Source organism: Poecilia mexicana, unplaced genomic scaffold (genome assembly GCF_051168715.1).
Source record: "Poecilia mexicana isolate PSO_F unplaced genomic scaffold, ASM5116871v1 scaffold_18, whole genome shotgun sequence".
In the NCBI taxonomy this organism is placed as follows: Eukaryota; Metazoa; Chordata; class Actinopteri; order Cyprinodontiformes; family Poeciliidae; genus Poecilia; species Poecilia mexicana.
Window position 1 is genome coordinate 10,996,993 of NW_028263387.1, and position 22,793 is coordinate 11,019,785.

The following is a 22,793-nucleotide window of genomic DNA, read 5'->3' on the forward strand; positions in this document are numbered from 1 at the left end:
ATCTTGCATTGTGTTGCATTTTAGCAAATTTCCTTTGTTTAAATTGTAAAGTAGATAAAAAATAAGATGCTTTATAAATACAAAACACAAGATTCTTAAAAATCGGTCTACAAATGTTCTTACAGTTGACTCAATGAAAAAACAAGAAACCTTGAATATTTCTGCTGATCATATTTATTTGATTTGTACACTGCCCATTAATCAGTTTTATCACAATTAATGGAAGTGAATTATTACAATAACTAAATTTCATCCTTTGTCTGACACAAGTAAACATAAAAAAACAAGACATCTTTCTGTATAATTCACAGGACTAAATACAATACATAGTTCTGTTAAAATAAGTAAAAATAAATCAGCATAAACAACAACTAAAATCAGCCAAATTTTCTCTACTTCTTCTTTGAGCTTGAGTTTCACCCTCCCTATTACTCAGTTCATCATCTGAGTCAGTCTCAGGAGGCGGCTCTCCACCAGGCATTCTTAAAACCAAATGTAATTCGGACTCGTGTTGGATTCCATATTCAATCAGCCGTTTTGTGTCCTCCAGCTCCTTGCCATCAAAGATCAATCGTTGCTGGTCTTCTGCACACACGACAAACAAACACACTTAGAATCATAGTTAATATCATACAAATACACCAAAATAAACATTTTAAACAACTATCATAATATACACAATTATTAGGCCAGTAAATATTTTGACCAAATCATTTTCTTTAGTGATATTTTGTAACTCCAAGTTGGATCAACTTAAATGCTTAATGAATTTAAGCATAGCAAGATATATGTATATAGTGAGGGAGGATAAATAGGTCAACAATCTGTGTCTTGGTGTGTATAATTATTAGGCAGTTTTGTTTCTTAGACAGAAAAGAGATATAATTGGCTCTTAATAATCAAAAATGACCACCTGTCTGAGGGAGGCAGCAGTCCTGAAATTGTTCAGACATCAAGTTGTGATCAAAGACCAACGTTTTGTTGCAGACAGTCAACAAGAAATGTGTCAATAAAACAAGATGCACATCACCTTCCAGGGAGAACCGAGCGTGAAGCAACCAGGAATCCATTATTTTGAAGGCTGCACTGATTCTATTAATTTTGGGAGACCAGTCATTGGTCAATACTTGCAGGTGAAGCTGATCTGATCCCCAGATATTTCTTGGCCCAGTCTAGACGCTTCGTGTTCAGTAGTGGTCTCAGGTTTCAGCCTTCCTTACCGTGGCCATGTCAGGTTCTTTTTTAAAGAGACAAACCTGCCGATTATGATTTTGAGATGTGAACAAGAATTCTGTATGCAGTCAGAAACTCCACACCTTTTCTTCCTCAGCAAAGGTCTAAAAATCAGCCACAATCCTCTTCTGTGAAAGGGGTTTCATAAACCGATGTCCTGACTATCTGTGCTACCTCATCAGATTTTCCTACAGTAGCACGGATAGATGTCTATGTTCATCTGTCAGTGCTATGTGTCCAAAACTGCTACCGTAATGTTTACAAACTGAAAACTATAGCGGGTTGTTTTAATGTTAAATATCACCTGATAACGTTATTTGAGTGATGGGACTAAAGTGGAAGCTTAGTAGTTATGCTTAGCTTAGCATTGGAACAATTTATATACACGACAAAACAACAAGATCACAACGAAACAACAAGAACTTCCTTCATCTGAATATCCTACCTGTTTAAAATGAAAAGCTATAGAGGTGTTTGTAAGAATGAAACAGCATCAGACAGGGGAAACAGGTTTTTATTTAAATTTAATTCAACACAGACATCTGCAACTACAGGTCACAGCAAACTCGTCTTTGCACATTAATACATTGTATGTCTGTTATCAAATGCATCCACAATGTGTCCACTGAACTGCACAGGTCACAGTGCACCAGAAATGACAGGATGTGTTTAATATACACTAATATTACACTGCTATTACACAGCTTCAATATCTCACATAATATTAACACCAACATCCTCCATTTAGCATGGTTTAATAAAAAAGAGTTATCAAAGTAAAATATTTTAAGCCTATAGGGACAAAATAGCCCACAATGCAAAGTATTTTGTCCTGGTTAACATGATTGACACCAATTCTTGTTTACAGTATAGTAACGACGTTGCAGACGGCAAACTAAAGCCATAAATATGCTCCCAAGCTGCCTGTCATGTAACATTAAACCATGAAGTAATACAGCAGCTTAATGGAAGCCAGTTATTAAATAAATTAAATAAAGCTTAGTGTAATCTTGGATGAAATAAGACAGATTAAACGAAACTTCCAGATAAATTCCAGGATGATAAGAAATCTGCTGAGTAAGCAGTATGTGACGTAGCATCAATGTGCATTACCACAAGGTAGGACGGATTTATGGGTAGCCCAGATAGTTAGAACACCGGCCCACCAGGTCAGTTTTATAAAAATAAAAAACTGGTGATTTGGTCTTTTCTTCACCTGACCTGAACCTACTTGAGAACTTGTAGGCAGTTCATACAGAAGGTTTAGTGGAAGAAAACAGTCCAGCTCTATGAACATCATCTGAGACGCTGAACAAAAAGTTAATCGTTAACAGATTCAGAAACTGGTTTATTGCTGGGTTTTAAAAGAAGGGTGTCTTTATTGTTTTTTTTTTTTTCAAAAATATTTTTTACAACGTTTTGAGTTGTTTGTTTATAATTCTCTACTTAGATGAAAATAATTAAGTGAGAGAAGGAGAAATGTTTTTCATCTAAATCTGTAATAATTCTAATAATTGTGCAGACATAGACACTCCGCACAAAAAGCTAAAACCTCATGTTACTTTCTAAAACATTCATTTTTGAGGAATATTAACATTTTGATAATCTGTTAAAAAACCAGCCTCTTCCTCTATGCTTTGCTTCAGAGTTTTAATTAAATGTCACACACACACACACACACACCTACACACACACACACACACACACACACGCACACCTAAGTGTGTACGTGTGTGTGTGGTAAATGATCATTGGGCTGTTTTGCCTGAAAAGTCACAGTGAGTTTACCTGGGATTCCTTCCTTCTGAAATATCTTTGTCTTCAGCTGACCCACGGTTACGCTCTGCATCTCCTCCTCTGTGTTGCCGAGGTTTATCGTGAAAGTCCTCCCCGTTAATGTCTTAACAAAAATCTGGTAACCCATTCTGACGTTTCCAGATCTCCTGCAGCAGCAGATATGAGACAGAAAGTAAAATCTATGCTCAGTGTTGGTGCTTATTTTTATTCTAATATAATCCTTTATACTTTTCAGCAACCTGAATAAATAAAACAATTATATGATAACAGTTTTACACACATTAAATTCTTAATAAAAGAGGTTTAAAATGTTCTTCAAAACTTAGCAGATATCAGCATCGGATATAATTTTTTTTATAAAAGTATTACTGATTGCACTTTAAAAATTAGGTATCTTTATGTTATTAAAGGTAAAGTTTAAACAGTAATGATTTCTTGGTTAATGTCAAGTTGTCATAACAAAGACATTTTGAATAATGTCAACTTTGTATTAAAAGTGTCATAATTTACTGAATGACGCTTTATGACAACAGTCATAAATATTCATGAAGGCTTATTCATGTTCATGACTGGTGTTATGTCAGTCTTATTCACCCCCTTCAAATAAAGTGTTACCATGGTATGTTATGATGTAGACCCATCAGACCAAAAAATTTACATTAATCAATATTGACTCCTTAACATTGATTCAATATAAAATCAACACAAAAGTGCATGAAGACCCACTTTCAGATAATGGTTGAATCAACATTGATATAGTGTCAGTTACACGTTGATTCAACATGCGAGTCACCGACCAATATCAGGTTTCAACATGGATTCAATGTTTCTGCCTAACGTTGTTTCAGCGTTGTTTCACTCATATTTTGCTATCTGGGCTGTTTTCTCCAGAATACAATACAGGTCAAAAACAGAAGTTGAAGAATACATACTTCCTACTTCCTTACAACCACACGTTTTCTGGATGCTAAACTTTATGTAACAGACGCTAAACATCCCCGACTACCTGAACTCGTTTGACTGTTTACATGAAGGATTCTTAAAGAAAAACACAAAAATCACAAAAAAACAAAACATCAATAATATTCTAATGTTTCTGGTGAGTTGTCTAAAAGGAGAAACATGAACTTACCCTCAGCTGAGATTCAACACTTGAAGGTAATTTGTAAAGACTTTCACAGCATCTTCTCTAAACTTAGGTTGCTATTCGAGTGAGCTAAAATTTCTGAAAAGTTTCACTTTCTGTTGTAGTTACGCCCAGCCAGATGCTGCATTCATGATATGTTGAAAATATCGCTTTCAAAAGATTAATGTGGATTGTTGACAAAATTTATATTTACAGCCAGTAGAAAAAAGAAAAATAAAGCAAAAGGAAGCAATGCAATCTTTTTTCTGATAGTTAATTTTTGTTGACACAAGATACTTTTATTTTGTTCCTGACTGACGGTGTAAAATAACTGGTAGGTTGCTTTACTGCAGGGAAACAAACAAAGATCAATATTATCATAGTTGAACTGGTTCATGCGATTTCAGATTCACAAAGTCTCACTGTTCGTTTCTACCAACATGTTTTGTTTCCTGTGGCGTCTAGAAAACAGTAAAACTTTCTAACATTATTGATCTTGTCTTTGGAACTTCACTTTAAGGAATCTGTGTCAAGCTGTTGCCTCACTAACATCCACCAATGATTTCACATGATAGTTTGAGAATTGTTTTACCATCACTCTGACTTGTTAGTCCCAGGATATTTTGTTGCTACTAATGAAAAAAAAAAAAAAAAAAAAAATTTCTGTACTTTGTTCTACAAGCACAGAATGACATCGAGTAGATAAGAGGTTAAATGTTTAAACATACATTGTACGGTTATGGTGGCTCAGGAGGGAGGAGTTCGGCCCAGTTGTGTCCAGGGGTGAAACTAGTTTTAAATTCTTCCTGGTACGATGACAAAAATCGTCAGTGGCTCATTGTGCAAACCAAAACAAATAAAATCATAAATATTTTACTGTACATATATAAGCTGTCTGTGTGGATAACACAGAAAGTAGAAGCAATTCAAGATGTGTGAATTTTTTTAAATATATATATATATGTATATATATATATATATATATATATATATATATATATATATGTATATATATATATATATATATATATATATATATATATATATATATATATATATATATATATAAAAATTTCCCCTCTCACCCTCCGTGGGTGGTCTCTTTCATCCTCTGAGCTCGGGTCCTCTACCAGAGGCCTGGGAGCTTGAGGGTTCTGCGCAGTATCTTGGCTGTGCCTAGAACTGCACATTTCTGGACTGAGATGCCTGATGTTGTTCCTGGGATCTGTTTGAGCCACTGCTCCAGTTTGGGGGTGACTGCCCCGAGGGCCCCGATGACCACAGGCACCACTGTGGTCTTCACCTTCCAGGCCTTCTCCAGTTCCTCTCTGAGGCCCTGGTATTTCTCCAGTTTCTCATGCTCCTTTTTCCTGATGTTGTGGTCACTTGGTATTGCTACATCCACCACAACGGCTTTCCTCTGTTCTTTATCCACCACCACAATGTCTGGTTGGTTCGCCATTACCATCTTGTCTGTCTGGATCTGGAAGTCCCACAGGATCTTAGCTCGGTCATTCTCCACCACCATTCCCCCCACTTTGACCTCGGGGCTTCCAGTCCATATTCGGCACAGATGTTCCTGTACACTATGCCCGCCACTTGGTTATGTCGTTCCATGTACGCTTTCCCTGCCAGCATCTTGCACCCTGCTGTTATGTGCTGGACTGTCTCAGAGGCCTCCTTGCACAACCTACACCTTGGGTCTTGTCTGGTGTGGTAGATCTGAGCCTCTATTGCTCTGGTGTTTAGGGCCTGTTCCTGGGCGGCCAGGATGAGGGCCTCTGTGCTGTCCTTGAGTCCAGCTTTCTCCAGCCATTGGTAGGATTTCCTGATATCAGCCACTTCAGTTATTTGTCGGTGGTACATCCCATGTAGGGGCTTGTCCTCCCATGATGGTTCCTCCAGCACCTCATCCTCTATTCCCCATTGTCTGAGACATTCGCTGAGCACATCGTCCGTTGAGGCTTTGTCCTTGATGTATTTATGGATCTTGGATGTTTCATCCTGGACAGTGGCTCTCACACTCACTAGTCCTCTGCCTCCTTCCTTACGGCTTGTGTACAGTCTCAGGGTGCTGGATTTGGGGTGGAACCCTCCATGCATGGTTAGTAGCTTCCGAGTCTTAACGTCCGTGGCCTTCATCTCTTCCATTGGCCAGCTAATTATTCCGGCAGGGTATCTGATTACTGGCAAGGCATAGCTGTTTATTGCACGGATCTTGTTCTTGCCATTGAGCTGGCTTCTCAGGACTTGCCTTATTCGTTGGAGGTATTTGGCTGTGGCTCCTGTCCTTGTGACCTCATCGAGGTTGCCATTTGCTTGCTGTATTCCCAGGTACTTGTAGCTGTGCTCTATGTCTGCTATTGTTCCTTCTGGGAGTGAGACCCCTATATATATATATATATATATATATATATATATATATATATATACGCTTTTCTTTCTTTCCTTCTTTTCCAAGTCTGTCAGGTAAATGAATGTATGTCTCCGTTGTTCTGCAGTTTCTGTGTAAATTCATGGATTAAACTGTTATTCTGTGACGTCAACACGCATTGTTATTTCTTTGTGGCCACACAAGGAAATAACTAAAACATTATAAAAATGAAACATTATAAAAACAGGACACAAAACCCTCCGTTATAAACAGTGGAAGACATTATGAATGAGTACATAACTGGTTTGCTTTTTGTTTTCACTCTTGATATATTCTGTCCCATGAATGTGAGCCTCTAATCGACACCACCTTCTGGATAAACTGTATAGCAGTAGATTATGAGAAAAAAAAAATCATTGCATGCATATAATCCTAGAGGACTGTGGGTTGAGAAAAGTTCTTATATAAGGGAGGTTTGCTAAATTAAATTTTATGACATTTGACATTTTCTTAACATAATTTTTAAAAGTCAGATTTGAGGCAAAAATATTCCTAGATATTTACATTTTTTACCACTTCAAGTATCTCTCCATTATCAATAATACTTGGTTCCTGGCCTTCTGTTGGCTGATGGGTAAATGTTTAATGATTAATGTTTACATCTCAACACAATTAAAACTGGAAGGTTTTCTTTGTGTTGAGATGTAAACATTAATTCTGTATATGTAACCTGGTATCATAGCTGCAGATTCTTTCTTTGCATGAACATATAATACTGTGACATCTGCATATAATTGTACTTCTACATTTGACCATATATTGACAGTTTTTATAAAGTGAGTATAGTATGTAACAGGAAGTGCGGAATATTTTACATGTCTAAATGAGGATGGGGAGGGATGTGGTTCCAGTTAATACAGGCATTTTGATGAGGGAAAAGATCAAACTTGGAACCACAAAAATGGACATTCAAACATCAGGCATCACACATTCTTTACTTCTTCGAGTTTCACCCTCCTTATCACCCAGTCCTCTGTCATGCAGAGGAGGCTGCCCTCCACCACGTAGTCTTAAAGTCAGACATATGCAGGACATGTGCCTGATCCCATATTCAAACAGCGGTTTCTCGTTGCCCATCAGCTCTCTGCCTTCAAAGATTAATCGTTGCTCGTTTTCTGCACACACAACAAACAAACAACTTAGAATCATAGTTAATATCATACAAATAGACCAAAATAAACATTTTTAAACAACAGAACTATTCTAAACAAAATGCACAATTACTAGCCAAGTATTTTGGCCACATCATCATCAATAGGAATATTTAGTAATTCTAAGGTGGATAAACTTTTAATGGATTTAAGCACAGTAAGAGATGTGTAACTGTATAAATGAAGAAGGGTTTGACATAAAGAGGTCAACACTCAAAGTGGGTATAATTATTATTCAGATTCTTTTTTTTAGGTAAAATTAATCAAAAAACGGACTCTTAAAGAGACCTAGGTATACATTTACAAAGTCGGCCTTCTATCACCTGAAGAACATTTCCAGAATTAGAGGACTCATGTCTTAGCAAGATTTAGAGAAACTCCTCCATGTGTTTATCTTCAGTTGCCACTGATTACTGCAATATTAATAAAAGAAATTAATCAGACAGCTACAGCTGATCCAGAACGCTGCTGCTAGTGTTCTGACCAAAACAAGGAAGTTAGAGCACATAAACCCAGTTTTAAAGTCCCTACACTGGCTCCCTGTAGCTCAGAGAATACACTTTAAAATACTGCTGTTAGTTTATAAATCACTGAACAGTTTAGCATCCAGAACCAGAAACAAACATCAAGAAGCAGCATTCAGTTTTTGTGATCCACTAATCTGGAACAAACTTCCAGAAAACTACAGAACACCTGAAACACTGAGTTTGCTTTGCATTTTATTAATATGTGTGTGTTTTTGGTTAAATATCTCCTCCACATCTTTTAACACTGTTTTATTTAGTATAGAGATTAGTTATTGGGCTTATTTGTCTCATATCAGTGAGTTTACCTGTGATTCCACAGACCTTTGATATCCTTTTCCTCAGCTGACCCAAAGTTATTCTCTGCATCTCCAGCTCTGTGTTGCCGAGGTTCATCCTCCGATTAATCCCCTTTTCATCCCTAATAAAAATCTGGTAGACCATTCTCTGATGCTTTCAATCTCCTGCGGCAGCAGATGTCAGACAGAAAGTAAATACTGTCCTCGTTATTGGTGTTTTTTCTTTTTCTTTTAAATAATCCTCTTTACCTTTCAGCAACCTGAATAAATAAACATTTATATCAGTTTTACACACATAAAATTCTTGATTAAAAAGAAAACGTTAAAAACACTTATTTCAAAATTTAGCAGAGATCACAAACGCAGGTGTGGAAAAATACATAATTATTAATATATGTGTGGCAATTTATCTAGATAATAAACATCGCTGACCAGCTGAACTGGTTTCACTGGTTATTTGGCAGCTTCTTTATAACACAGTTTCTACTGTAGCACTATATTACCCATGTTAAAGAAAGCTGGGCTAAAGCAAGTCGGTCACAGAGCGATTTCAGAAAGCAAAAATATCTATAATAGCAAAAATACACACATTAACTTACCTCAGCTGTTAGATTAAACACCCGTAAGTATCGCTGGGACGTTTCCAGTTTCTCTGATAATCCCTAAACTTTGCTGTTCCACTGAGATATATTATGTCGTAATAGTTTCTGTTTCCTGGTTAAACTTGATGCTGCATTCACGAGGTGTCTGAAAAACTGACCTCAAAAGATGAAGCGTGTTTCAAACATTCATGTGAAAAGCTTTCTAGATTCCTGTCAAACTAGAAATCGACATAGTATTGAGATTATTCCCTGTATGCGTTTATGTAACTTACTCCGGTGAAAATGCAACAGTGTCTCTAGAGACTAAAAGAAAGAAAACTTACAAAAACAAATAGCAATGCAATGTTTTTCCTGTTATAATACATATCTGCCCATACTAAACACTATTAGTGCAGGTGTGTACAGCGTCCTGAATGTTTGGACCAACAACATCTACTTTTGTAATTTATCCAGCAGAACTTTCTGGATTTATGTTTTTTACTGTAACTCAATATTCTGAGTAAGAGTGTCACCCAGTGGAATAACTGCTAATAGCAACTTAGAAAAAGACATCAAGGACAATCATTGTTTTGTGGAGAAAACCCAATACAGACTAAAAGGCAGACACGTGAGGTCAGTATATTGACATTGCTGAGCACAAGCAATCCAGAATAAACTTTACAAATAAAACAAGAACCAAGAACATGCATGTGAAAGACATAAACTAAGAAAAACATTACACAATCACCAAAAAGATGATTGAAAAAATATTGACAATAAAAGAAATTAATAAACTATAGCACAAAAATGTAGAAAAGAGATCAATAACTGTTATGATCTGCAGGTGTTTGGGCTTCATTTTTTTCTGTTTTCTTCTTTTGATATTTTTATGTTTGTTTACTTAGATCCTATCTCTACATCATGAAACAGTTTAGCACTGATCATATCTACCTGTAGATTTTCAAAAGCCCAGAAGGGGAAAATAAGTACGATCGTAAAAATGCTGTGGTATTCTTAAAAATATATCAATGAGTTTGTGGACTTCTACTTTTCCATTCTATAATATATCTAAAAGGAGTTTTTTTAGCGGAGCTCCCTTACAAGAAACAAGTCTTGTGGTTTTCATTGTCACTTTTACTTGAGCCTAATTTAAAATACGTAAATCCAACTCTCTATTGCTCTTTGTATTCGTTCTTTATTTCACATAACTGGTAAAGAGAAACTGTGCTTTTGCTTGTGACTGGCTTCAAGGTACTCTCATCAAAATAAAGTCTTACTCACATGGATTTTCAGCAGAGCTTAAGCCCGGCCCTTCTTGTTCGTTAAAAAGAATTGACTCATTGGTAAACAATACGTCACTTATGCTCAGGGGAAGACAAGGAAGTGGAAGAGCCACGCATTCCTGTTCAACGACAAACAGAAGTGAAGATGGCTGTTGGAGTTGTTGTTGTCAGTTCTAATAAAAATGACACATTTTATGAAGGAAAGGAGTTGTTTGTCAACCTGTGTGACACCGAGGAGCAGCTGGGGAACATGACTGTGAAGGAGCTCAAGGAGAGGATTAACAACAAGCTGTTACAGGAGTTTCCACCAAACCCAGGTAACGTCAACCTGAACCTGAGAACAGCCATGTTGGGCTACTTAAGAGTGCAGAGACAGTTTAAAGTCATACCACTATTCTGATATCTGAACATAAATATATCCATGTTATTACTTCTGTCGAGAAAAGTTGAGCTCAGCCCACTTCCCCATGCTGGAGATTTTAGTTAATAATAACAATAAATAAAGTTATCTTTAAAACTGATTACACAGGTGACATCAAGACCCAACAGTAGAGTCAGACGGTAATAAAATTAATCTGGTTGTGTGTGTTGTTATGGTGTCCTGCATACTTTGCTTTAATTCTACTTCTTTCTATTTAATCATAAAAAATAATCATAGTTAGCAGAAAGAAAGTCATGGCACAGGAAGAACAGGTTTCCTGAAGAAAGAGGAAGTTTCCAGCCTGCAGTGAATAAAAATAGTTCAGTGTGCACATTTCAGGGCATTAAAGGTTTAAAGAATAAAATCTAAACATTTTGAGTAATTGGATAAAACCCAGAGTAAAATACTTAAATTAATAATGATAACTTATGATTAAAACAATAATTAATATTGGTTTAACCAGTGGTTGATGTTGGTTTGATTATAAGAATATTTACACTTACTCTTAAACTTATGGAAGTACTTACAGGTGAAAGAAGTAACTGTAATATGGTGTCAAATAATTAGATTTTCAGAAATGTCTGTAATAACTCACATCATGATTTTAATAAGAGTAACTAACACGTAATGGTTATAAACTTATAAATGAATGCTAAATCAGAGAAACTAAAAGGTTGTAAATGTGATTTTAACATTGAACTTGAAATGGTAAAAGTGTGTAACTGTAACTAAAGGTCACTGATGTTGTGTTGGAGGTAGATGGTAGGTGAAGGGACATGGGGAATAGACAAAGATCTCATATGGATTAAGGACTGAGTTTATGAGGATTCTCACCAGTTCAACTTTGGATTTATTCTAAAAGGATTCTGCCAAGACAAAGACAGGGCTTCATCCATGGACGTTAAAGTTTCTGCTGCCAAAGATCGTCTCTGGATCTGGGTTCGAGTAAAACTGCCTCCCCCAAAGCCTCTATTTAGATTTAGACACAGTGTAGGGTTAGAATTAGGAGTAAAATTCAAAAAATACGTAGAGTATTGTTTTCATAATCTTTTATTGAAATGCTGTATGTCTTTTTCCCGTGCTAAAGCTTGCTAATAAAGATACTAAAGTCTAATTTGACGTTGTGGACAGTTAAATTAATTGAGTCAACTAGATTTAATTCTTCTGATTAATGTAAAATCAATGTTAATGGTGTTAGTAAATTATGGTGGCTTCGTACGTTCTTTAGTTCAGATAAATAATGACCCTGGGACTTATTCCTAGTCTCTAAAATTATCTAAGTTATAACAAGTGCACGTTAATATCAGGGAAAGAGCTACCATGAACAGACGTGGTTTATGAGCTCGGACACCGGCGGGACTACTCCCATGTCTGGATCATAGACTGAAGCGGGTCATAACGTCTTGGATGAAGGTAGTTAGAGCTTAGACGCGTCTTTCCCATGCCCAGCTTATACAAAAGTTCTCTACATTCTTATTTGCGGTAATACCCAGGAATTAGAGGGTTTTCGGACCCGTGAGATGGAGAGCTGGTCAGTAGTCAGTCCGCTGAAGGTTAGGAGGAGTTAGGGGCGTGGCTGAGTACTGTGCATTAACACTTCACAGAGTTCAAAGGAAAAGTAGTCTTTAATTCAAAAAGAAATGATTCCTTAATGGCTTTTGTGCTTATTTAATTAAATAACTAATAGTTCCTATGAAACAACAAATTCAATTCAGTTTTCTATTGTGCCAGTTCACATCTAATAATGTATCAAGGATCTTTACAAGACAAAACTAAATATTCTATTCAATTCTACAAGTACAAAAGTACACGGTAAACAAAATTGAGTGTGATCCATTTTGTCATTTTATATGCCTGCAATGAAAATGCTGTTTATATCAAAATAACTTAAATAAAAAAACTTGTCTTCATATCATCGTCATAGCTTACTCCTTGACACTGCAGCTCCACATACAGCACCTTGTGAGAGCAAGCACTTAGGAACCCCTGAATGGTTGCCAACAGAGATTAAAGGATTTTTCAAACTTTCTTGAAATAATCAAAGCAACACTCCAGGCATGTTTTTGATGAGAAAGTAATATTATAACATGATTTATAACATGATGTAAAGCTAAAATAAAACGATTTTGCACAATATCCCCCCTTTAATGACTCTCCAAAAAGCTAGTTTCCCTAATTAAAATAAAGATGTAAAGGTGCAGAGAAGAAGTATGTGCTTCTTCTCTGCAAATTGTTTTCCAATTTGCAAAAATCTTGTGTCACATTTTTTTAACAGCTTTTTCCACTCCAACACAACTAAATATTACTGCAAAAGAAGACATTATACCTGTTTCATCATCTGGTTTTTGCACATAGAAAATGATTGATTTAAAAGCATTATATAAACTCAAAGGTGATAAAATTTGATATTTAATTATAAACCGCTGCCAGTGACAAAGTTTACTTCAGGGGAAATACTGAAAAATTGTAGGATATAATGAAAAACTACAGTTTAATTATGAAAATCAGGACACAAAAACAAACACACAGGTTCATGTTTGTTTTTTCTAGATTCTTTTATCACCATCCTGTTTTTATATTTAATGCTGACATTATATTTGACACAGTTTACTCTTTATCCTTCTCTGCAGGTTTTTATGCTGGATCGGCCTATGAAGTGCACTTTAAAGAACAAAAGCTGGAGGAAGACTCCTTTCTGTCCGATCATGGAATACAGCACATGTCGATGGTCGAAGTGAAAATTTCTAGTTCGCCAATCAGTGCTTTGGTAGATAAGCTCCAACAAATACATGATGGAATGGATTCACTTTTGGACAATAGTTCAAATATAAGACGCAGTAGCAAAGATATTTTTTTTGATATGGAACAACCATTACATTCTCCTACGGAACAAGAGAGGCACAGTTTTTCTAAAGGTTGCTGTTTATCTTAGACAGACTTGTTTTTGCGCTATAGCACTAACAAGAATACAGATCAATTGATGCTTCAATGATTTATAAATGAAAGCAGTGAAATACTTAAACAAAATAATACCAAGAAAGCAAAGGTAGATCATGGTTTACTTTCCAGAGAACCACAATCACATAATACAGTACATAATAACTTAATATCATCGTATGTTAGCATAGAAGCAGTGATATTCAACACCCCTGAATACCACAGGCTATTCAGCCACCAAATAATTATCACCCAAGCACTAGAAAGCATTTGTCAAAGCAATACAGTGGCACTGTCTCATGGATATATCTTAGAGGAATATGGGAAAATGTTTCATTCTAAAAAAAAATTAAAGTAGGACAGATGGTGTACACCAGGGACACATCTAAAGTTACTTGAGCCCAGGAACTGAGGAGCCCTAATATAAGAAGAAGGTTATAATAATTTTTTTTTGTTACAGTTTAATTTTATTTTGTTAATTTTTTGTTTGTCTAATTCATTTGGTTTTAGTCACTTTCTAGAGTGGGTTTTCTGGTTTTTAATTGGTAAAATATTGTTAAATATATATTCAATTGTTTTTGAATAACCAAGTGACTCTGGTGTTTTCTCCCAACTCTTGCTGTCTTCATTTTGCGGACAAGCGTAAATTTCGCCAGGAGCAAAATGGAGTGGAGTAATTTGGGGGAAGCTGACATAAACTGCTTGTTTGTGTGTGTTGGGAATCAATTTCACCTCAGTTTGAATGACTAATAAATAGATTAATAAACATTAAAATTATAGATATGTATGTATTGTTTCCTTAATCTCAGTTTTTGTTATATTGAAAGTTTTAGTTAACTTGATAATTTATAATTAGTTTTTTTAATGTATTGATTTGTGTGCAGGGGCGCCGTATGGGGGTGGGGAGGGAAGTTATGACAATTTTAAGGACCCCTGAATGACAGGGGGTCCTCCACAATTTATTTATTTATTTTTTGTTCATATAAATAAAAAAATAAAAAAATTGGGGCTCTGTCAATTACAAAATTAATCATAGTGTATTTTTTAAGTTTGCTTTTAGCAGTAAAAAATTTATATTCCCAGTGTGTGAATACAACTTGGCCTGTGCAGTCATGAAACCTTTTGATTGTGATAGCTGCTACATCTGAGGTCAGGAGAGAAAATATGTAGTGAAATATAATGTGTTCATTTTGTAATGTATGAATGTGTAAATTTGGATCATTGCTTGGTATTCTTGAGGGGTTTATGAAGCACTTTTAAAATTACAAAATGATGCATAAGGTGCTATGAACATATATTTGTTTCACACCTTTCTGACAATCATGACGATGTTTTGTCTGCATGTTGATTTTCCTTGATTACTGAAAACTGTTTTCAGAAGTGAAACCTTTTAATCTATTTATGCTGAATGTAAATCAATTTTCACAAAAAAGCTGTGTAAAACTCAACATGTCTTACAGTGTTTTTATTCTGACATTATTTGATTATTTTGTCGACTGAAACTTAAAAAATTTACATTATGGCTAAAGGGATTGAATCACTAATCAGCGTCAGGTATTGCAGTCACTGTCATGGTAACAAGTGTTTACAATCCAGTTCCACTGATGAAATGTCCTTCCCATTAATTATACCTAATTATCTCAGTGTTATTAGAATAAAGTGTAAGTGAATGACAGTAACTTAACCACAAAAGGAAGAAATAGAGCAACTGCAACAGAAGCCCTGCTGATTTGAGGTCTGAAGCTCCAGACCTCAAATCCTCATGTGGTTTTTTTAGATTAACTCAACAACATGGCAGAGAGCATCATAAACCTTTATTAATGAAATCCAAAGGAAAAAAAATTAATATTTTGTAAAGTGTAAAGAGGGATGTCTATGGTGTGTTGCTCTTTTTCATGAGTTGTGATCAGCCTCTTAAAGCCTGCAAAAAAAAAGTTTCAGTGCTTCATAATAGTAAGAACTTTTGGATCATTTCATCCTCCCAAGTTAGTAGGAACAGGTTAGAGAGACGTTTCCATTCCTGTCCAACATGATTCTTTATCAGAGCAAAATGAACAAAAATGGATGAGCAGGTTTGGTCTGGAACAAGTTGTCTGACCTGCACAGAGTCCTGGCTTCAACCTGACAGAGCAGGTTGATTTATTAGAGCTGAGGCTGTGAGCAAGACATTGATGTCCAACATCAGTGTCTGATCTCATAAATGTTCTTCTGCAAGACGGGTAAAAAAAAAAAAGCTTATGGAAAGCTTTCGCAGAAGATATCAAGTGGTGATGTAGCTGTAAAGGATGGGCTGACATTATATTAACCATAGATCAACAATTAGATGCCACTCAAGTTTATATGCATGTGAAGACAATGGACATACACTTTTATCAATGTAGTGTTGTTTTATGTAAATATTGAACATAAAAGAACTATAAAAATATACATGTTTTAAATAAAAGGCTTTGCTTCTTACTGATTTCTTTACCGTCTCCTTTCAGGTCAAGGTTTAATTTTTCTGAGTTTAGTCTGATGATGCTGAAGCTGTAATGCTTAGAAATAGTATCTGTGCTCTACACACTCAACTCTTTGACTTTAGTAAAAATTTTATGTCTTTTCTAAACTTTAAAGTTGCCTGTTCTTCTGACTGTCTATTAGTACATATTTTATATTTTCCTATGATGAAGCATTACTTGTGTTGTATAACATGTCTATAAAACCACATTGCTGCAGAGTTAATTTTATTTAATATAAGAGCGTTGTTCTGGTTCATTGATCAAAAGTCACATCAAAATTTATCTGAGCGATTAATTGTCTAAAAAATTATTGGGATAAATGATAATATTATTTGAAAACTTTTTTTACACTGATGTAATGGTAAAGACATAATACAAGCACATCCTGCCAAAAATAAATACACTTTATTTTCAAAAGAACATTTAACGAAATAAACAAAACAACCAAAAACAAAAATAAAATGGACTCTCAGTCTCCGTTGACAAAAAATGCACTTGAATAAAAACTAAACACAAAATAAAACCAAAGTGGAAATAAAAACTACATTCAATCAAAGGATTACAGATTATGAAGTCTGTATACTATATCAATAATCATTAGACTTAGATAGAGAAGATGGGCATATCCAACTACCTGATGCAGTAGTTTGTCCTCCCTTATGCTGAGGAAATGAGGAAGGGACGGTCAGTGGAGAGAACCAGACTTGAGCCTTTTTTCATCCAGTGTCATCAATGGAAAGAGAAAAATGCAGGAAGAAACAAAAAGCCGATAAATTAAAATTGGATTGATAATTTTCATTTATCATGTGATTAATTGATTTATTGTTTATCACGACAGGCCTAGTTGCAAATCACACAACGTGTTACTGGTTGTAAAATAAGGTGGATTCAATCAATTTCTAAAAAATATGTTGCTTCCAAAATGATCTCCAGGTCTTCAGTGTTACTTTCTCCAATAGTTCCTTCAGAAGGCAATTATATAAGTATTCATATTTTATACAATTCCACATTGCTTCATGTTACAACTACACATTTTAATGCATTGTAGGACACAACCCACTGGTTATGGGACAAACTCCTAACTCCTGATCCACTATAATCCCATATATTGAATGTTTAAGCATTTAACCTCTTATCTACTCAGTGACACTTTGTTTTTGCAAACCAAAGTGCAGAAAATATATTTTTTTTCATTATTGATCAATAGCAGCTAAATATCCTGGGACTAATAAGTCAGAGTGATGGCAAAACAAGCCTCAAACTATCACGAAATTATTGGTGCAAAGTTCATGATCCAACGTTGACACACCTTAAAGTGACAGAGTCCAAAAGTCCAAAGACGTGTTCAATAATATTAGAAAGGTTTTTTCTAGACGCCACAGAAATAAAATCATATTAGCAGAAATGAACAGAGACTTTGTGACTCTAAAATCACATTAACCAGTTCAACTATGATGATATTGATCTTTGTTTCCCTGCAGGTGAAGAAACCTACCGGTTATTTCACATTATTGACCAGGAGCTAAATAAATGTATGTTGTGCCAACATAAATTAACTATCAGAAAAAAAAGTTTGCATTGCTTCCTTTTAATAGAATAAGTTTATTTATATATTTTCTACTGACTATACATATAAAACTTGCCAACAATCCATATTTAATCTTTTGAAAGCGATATTTTCAACACATGAATGCAGCATCTGGCTGGGCTGCACCAAAACAGAAAGTGAAACTATTCAGACATTTTGTGTCAGTCAACCAGCAGTAAGTTTAGAGAGCGACAAAAATACTGAGAAAGTCTTTACAAATTACTTCAGGTGTTGAATCTCAGCTGAGGGTATGTTCATGTTTCTCCTTTTCTTTTAAACAAATCACCAGAAGCATTAAAATATTATTTGATGTTTTATTTTCTGTCGTTTTTGTGTTGTTTTCCTTTTCTTTAATAATCTTTCATGTAACCAGTCAAACCAGTTCAGGTAGTCAGAGATGTTTAGCGTCTGTTACAGAGAAGTTTAGCATCCCAGAAAACTTGTATTTATAAGAAAGTATGTATTGTTCAACTTTTAATTTTGACCTTTGCTGTATTCTGGACAAAAGAGATTATTTTTAAATATCAATTTAATAAGTATAAATGTGATACAATTATGTTTTCTCATTCAGGTTGCTGAAAGGTGTGAAGGATTATCAAAACAAAACAAAAACAAAAGAACGCCAATATAGAGGAGAGAATTTGCTGTCTGTCTCACTTCAGCTGCTGCTGGAGATCTGGAACATCAGAGAATGGGGAAAATCTACGGGGTTGTGGTTACAGGGGACATAGGGGAGAAGATCTGGATTGACCTCTGCCACACAGAGGAGGAGATGCAGAGATTCACTGTAGGTCAGCTGAAGGAGAAGATAGCTGAGAAGCTCCCTGGGGCAGCTGAGCTATGGGCAGCAGGTAAACTCACTGAGAAGCTTTAGATTAAACTCTCCAATAACCATTTATCTTACTTACTTCTCTGGTATTCTGAAATAAATAATACACATTAAAAACTGAAGAAGATTTTATCAAAAATAGCAAGAGAGCAAAGTTCAAGTCAGAGGAAGAAATTTATAATATTCTTCAGTGTGTTTTATTTAGATTGTTGAACTTCCTGTATTGTGTAGATAAAATTTGGTAAAGTAGATAAATTGAAAAGAAAAAAAAAATCAATGAGAAAATCTAATTTTAATTGTTTTATCTGCACTGTTTCATTGATCTTAAGTTTAATTTAAAACACTGTTAGATTTTCTGCTTCGTTATAGATGGTGGACAATCAGTAAATGTTGTTGACTTTACCAATAACTTAACTTCCTGTCTGCTGCAGAGTTCCTGTTCTTTGCTGCAACAATTATTATAGAAATGCTCTTCAGGGTTTTATGATCGTTTCAGGAATAAAGACTTGATTTAACTTAAAATACAGTCAAAAATGTTGCATAATAAAACTACATAAGGAGCTCCTTTCAAAATAAACATTAGTCACAAATGAAGAAACAATAAATTTACAAACACAGCAGCATCACAGCTCTGATACTAGAATAGTCCTGCTGCTTCAGAAAAGGATTGTTTTGGTTTGTTTCTGTGATATTAACTATGATTCTGGGTGTGTTTGTTTACAGGAGATGAGATACGCTTGATCTTTACAGACAAGGTGTTGGAAGGAGACACATCACTGCTGTCTGAATATGGAATCCAAAACAAGTCCGTCATACAGCTGGTTATTAAAGTACCTGGTGGAGGATGCCCTCAACCCCCTCACCCTCACACAGATGATGGTCTGGGTGACAAGGAGGGTGAAACTCGAAGAAGTAAAGAATGTCTAGCTATATCGATGTCTAAAACTGAAAATAAATTTTCTGTGGGTCCAAAATAAATCATTTCATACATTGAAATATTGTTTCATGTTTTTTTCAGTCATCTAGAGAAAATACATGTTTTTAATATCAGTCTTGTGTTTTGTTTTAAATGGCTAAATGAGGTTTTAAAACTGCTCTTTATCCACTAAATAATTTAAATATGAAGATTTTCTGAAATCAGCTTGTGAAGATTTTCACAAACTGTAAGAGAATTTGCTAATCTGCAGTAAGTGAAGGACAAGATGATGGAAAACATTTTAATTAAAGAAGTAAAACAAAATGCATAAGTTAATGTTTGCTCTATTTAGGCTCAATAATTATTATGCAATAATAATTAAGTCAACTGAATAATTAGTCTGATTAATATGTTTGTGTTTAAAGTCATGCCATTATTCCAGAAATCTACTTTTACTCAAGATGTTAAAGTAAAGCAGAAACGTGTGGAAAATGAGAATAAACTGAAAACTGAAAGTGTTGGATTCACTGATGTTTTTTTTTTCTTTTGGTCTGGAATAAGATTACTTAAGTTAGTAAATCAAACTCTGTTTCTTTCTTTGAATTTGAGTTGATCTTTATTAGTTAGTCCTGTCAGAGATCAATAAACCCCCTGCTGAGCTGAGCAGCTGAACTTTGAGTAGAAATAAGTTCATATAGGTTTCAGTTTTAAGGGCTTTGAGTTGATCAACATGAATTTAAAAACATTATTTACAGGTCACTTCACTAGCAGAAGCTGCTCTCTGCAGCAACAATCTGGTCTGAATGTTTTGTGTAAAATACCATCAGGTGGGCCCCATATGGGGTGAATGTGGGCAACAATATGGCTCCCTCATGGTTTTGTCCATGGTTTCCATGGTGACCATATATGGGTTTGTCCAGATAGACTTTATATCTAGACAAACCAGATAGATCAAACTTTCAGAAAACTGTAAAACAGCTGAAACACCTTTCAATTCTTTTAATTAATACTAATAACCCAGCTGTTTAATGTTACTGTTGAACCATAATAAATGAAACATTTACCAAAATATTTGATGTGTATAATTTTGGTAATCAAAATGTAAAGTTTGTTCGGTTGACTGTGTAGTGTTTTCTGTATAACTTTGTAATTTTGTTTTTTATTACATAAAGCAGACTGCACAGTGGATCAGATGGTAGCTTGTTACCTTGCAACAAGAAGGTTTTGGGTTCAAATCCCAGCTTTGGGTTTTTCTGCATGGACTTTGCATTTCCTCCCTGTTCATAGGGAGAATGTTCATACATGAGTTCTCTCTTGTTTCTCCCAAACTGTCAGTTGCATTAAAATAAACATTTTGCTTGCCTTTTATTTGTGTTCTGGTTTTCACTTTAGTGTAAATGAAAAACGTATATGAATACAAGCCATCAACACCGTGTAAAAAGATCAGCTGTGTTTGAAGTTAGAGAACCTGGAGATGTGAAAGAAATGGAGTCTTGAGTCAGAGATGAAGCTGATTTATGTAACTTAAGATATTAAACAGAAATAATCACAAAGCAAAGAAAATAACTTGACTATTTACCTACAACTTGAACTAGTAATCTGTGCTCTTCACACTCAAAACTTTGATTCTAATTAAATGTTTAGGGTTTTTTCTAACTATAAAGTTGCCTATTCTTGAGAATGTGTATTAAAGCAAATAATTATGTACATATTTATTTTTTTCTATGTTGAAGCATTGCTTATGTTATTTACCATATTCATAAAACTAATTTGCTGCAGAGTTAATTTTATTTTATGTAAAAGTGTTGTTCTGGTTCATTGATCAAAAGTCACATCCATAATCCACACAAAGCATTATGGGTTGTAGAAATAAGGTGGATTCAATAAATTTATAAAAATGATTTTGCTTCCAAAGTTAACTTCATCTCATTACTGTCTGATTGACTTTTGATGGAGCTAATTGATCCTCCCAGATCTCCTCTGATGAACAGTGACTTCCATAACTATTCAGACTATACATTTTCCACATTACATTCATGTTAAAACTTCAAATTTCAATATATTTTATTGTTATTGTTCTCCATTTTCCTTGACAGACCAAAACAAGTAAATATTTTTGAGTGAGTTTGTTGTTTGACGTAGTGAAGGACAAAACCCACTGGGTACCTGAAGAACTCCTCCCTCCTGAACCACCATAACCAACACAGTGCAGGTTATATTATGTTATGAAGGAAACATTTAGAAACATCCCTCTGTGCTCTTTCATCACTAAAGTGATGAAATCGTTTCTTTTATTATTGATGATGAAAGTGGGATTCTGCTCTAACACTGAAATGAGAAAAGCAGCAAAATATCCTGAGAGTAAAAAGTCAGAGTGACGGTTAAACAATGTCTCAAACCATTGTGAAATTGTCAGTCCAAAGTTGATGATCCACCAGGTTGACACACCTTAAAGTGACAGAGTCCTTAAAATGAAGTTTCAAAGACATGATTAATTATGTTTTCTAGATGCTACAGGAAATAAAAACATCAGTAGAAATGAACGATGAGTCTTTGTGAATCTGAAATCACATTAACCAGTTTAAATATCATCATAATGACCTTCATTTGTGTTTGTTTGCCTAGAGGTGAGGAAACCTCACAGTTATTTTACACTAACAAAATAAATGTTCTGTTTGCTATCAAAAATTAACTAGTAAAGAAAGGTTGCATTGCTTCCTCCTGCTAAAGTTTCTTCAGTATTTATAATTTCATATTGGCTATAAATTCTGCATTTAACTGAGATCCTGCTTTAACTTCATATACAGCTCTGTGTGTTATCTTCTTTTATCATTTTGACAGCAAGACACATCATGAACGCAGCAACTGGGCGTAACCAAAACAGAAAGAGAAATTATTTAGACATTTTGAATCACTCAAACACAGCAAAGTAAGATTAGAGAGCATCAAAGAAGCTGCAAATATCCTGGGAACATCCTGACACAATCCTTAATGCAACAGCTGAGGGTAGGTTTCCTTTCCTTTTCTTGTTTTAGTTTTTGTGCCGCTTGTCTTTTCTTTACGAAGCTGTAATGTAGCCAGCTGCATCGGTCCAGCTAGTCGGGGACGTTAAGCCTAAAACATGTGTTCTTCACCTTCTGTTTTTGATCTCTGCTATGATCTGAACAAAATATACT

General features: G+C 35.0%; 1 protein-coding gene and 2 long non-coding RNA genes across 5 annotated transcripts; 1 reads left to right on the top strand and 2 right to left on the bottom strand.

The window, feature by feature from the left end:
• Positions 1-156: 156 nt before the first annotated feature.
• Positions 157-4,819, bottom strand: LOC148154045 (uncharacterized). Its single transcript, XR_015766003.1, has 3 exons — positions 4,163-4,819; positions 3,022-3,176; positions 157-585 (listed from the first exon to the last, which is right to left on the bottom strand). It is a non-coding gene; the product is annotated as an uncharacterized LOC148154045 (long non-coding RNA).
• Positions 4,820-5,214: 395 nt separating this feature from the next.
• On the bottom strand, positions 5,215-9,387 carry LOC148154046 (uncharacterized). Of its 3 annotated transcripts, none has more exons than XM_088015963.1 (3): positions 9,164-9,387; positions 8,574-8,729; positions 5,215-7,705 (listed from the first exon to the last, which is right to left on the bottom strand). In XM_088015963.1, exon 3 carries the CDS (start codon positions 6,305-6,307, stop codon positions 5,618-5,620), a length of 690 nt encoding a protein of 229 aa, XP_087872089.1. In that variant the 5' UTR covers positions 6,308-7,705; positions 8,574-8,729; positions 9,164-9,387; the 3' UTR covers positions 5,215-5,617. The 3 variants fall into 3 exon arrangements, with proteins under 3 accessions (XP_087872089.1, XP_087872088.1, XP_087872090.1); XM_088015962.1 differs by having other exon boundaries at positions 8,590-8,824; positions 9,164-9,385; XM_088015964.1 differs by having other exon boundaries at positions 5,216-7,705; positions 8,574-8,824; positions 9,164-9,385.
• Positions 9,388-10,514: 1,127 nt separating this feature from the next.
• LOC148154047 (uncharacterized) lies at positions 10,515-16,247 on the top strand. Its single transcript, XR_015766192.1, has 2 exons — positions 10,515-10,745; positions 13,480-16,247. It is a non-coding gene; the product is annotated as an uncharacterized LOC148154047 (long non-coding RNA).
• The last annotated feature ends 6,546 nt before the right edge of the window (positions 16,248-22,793 follow it).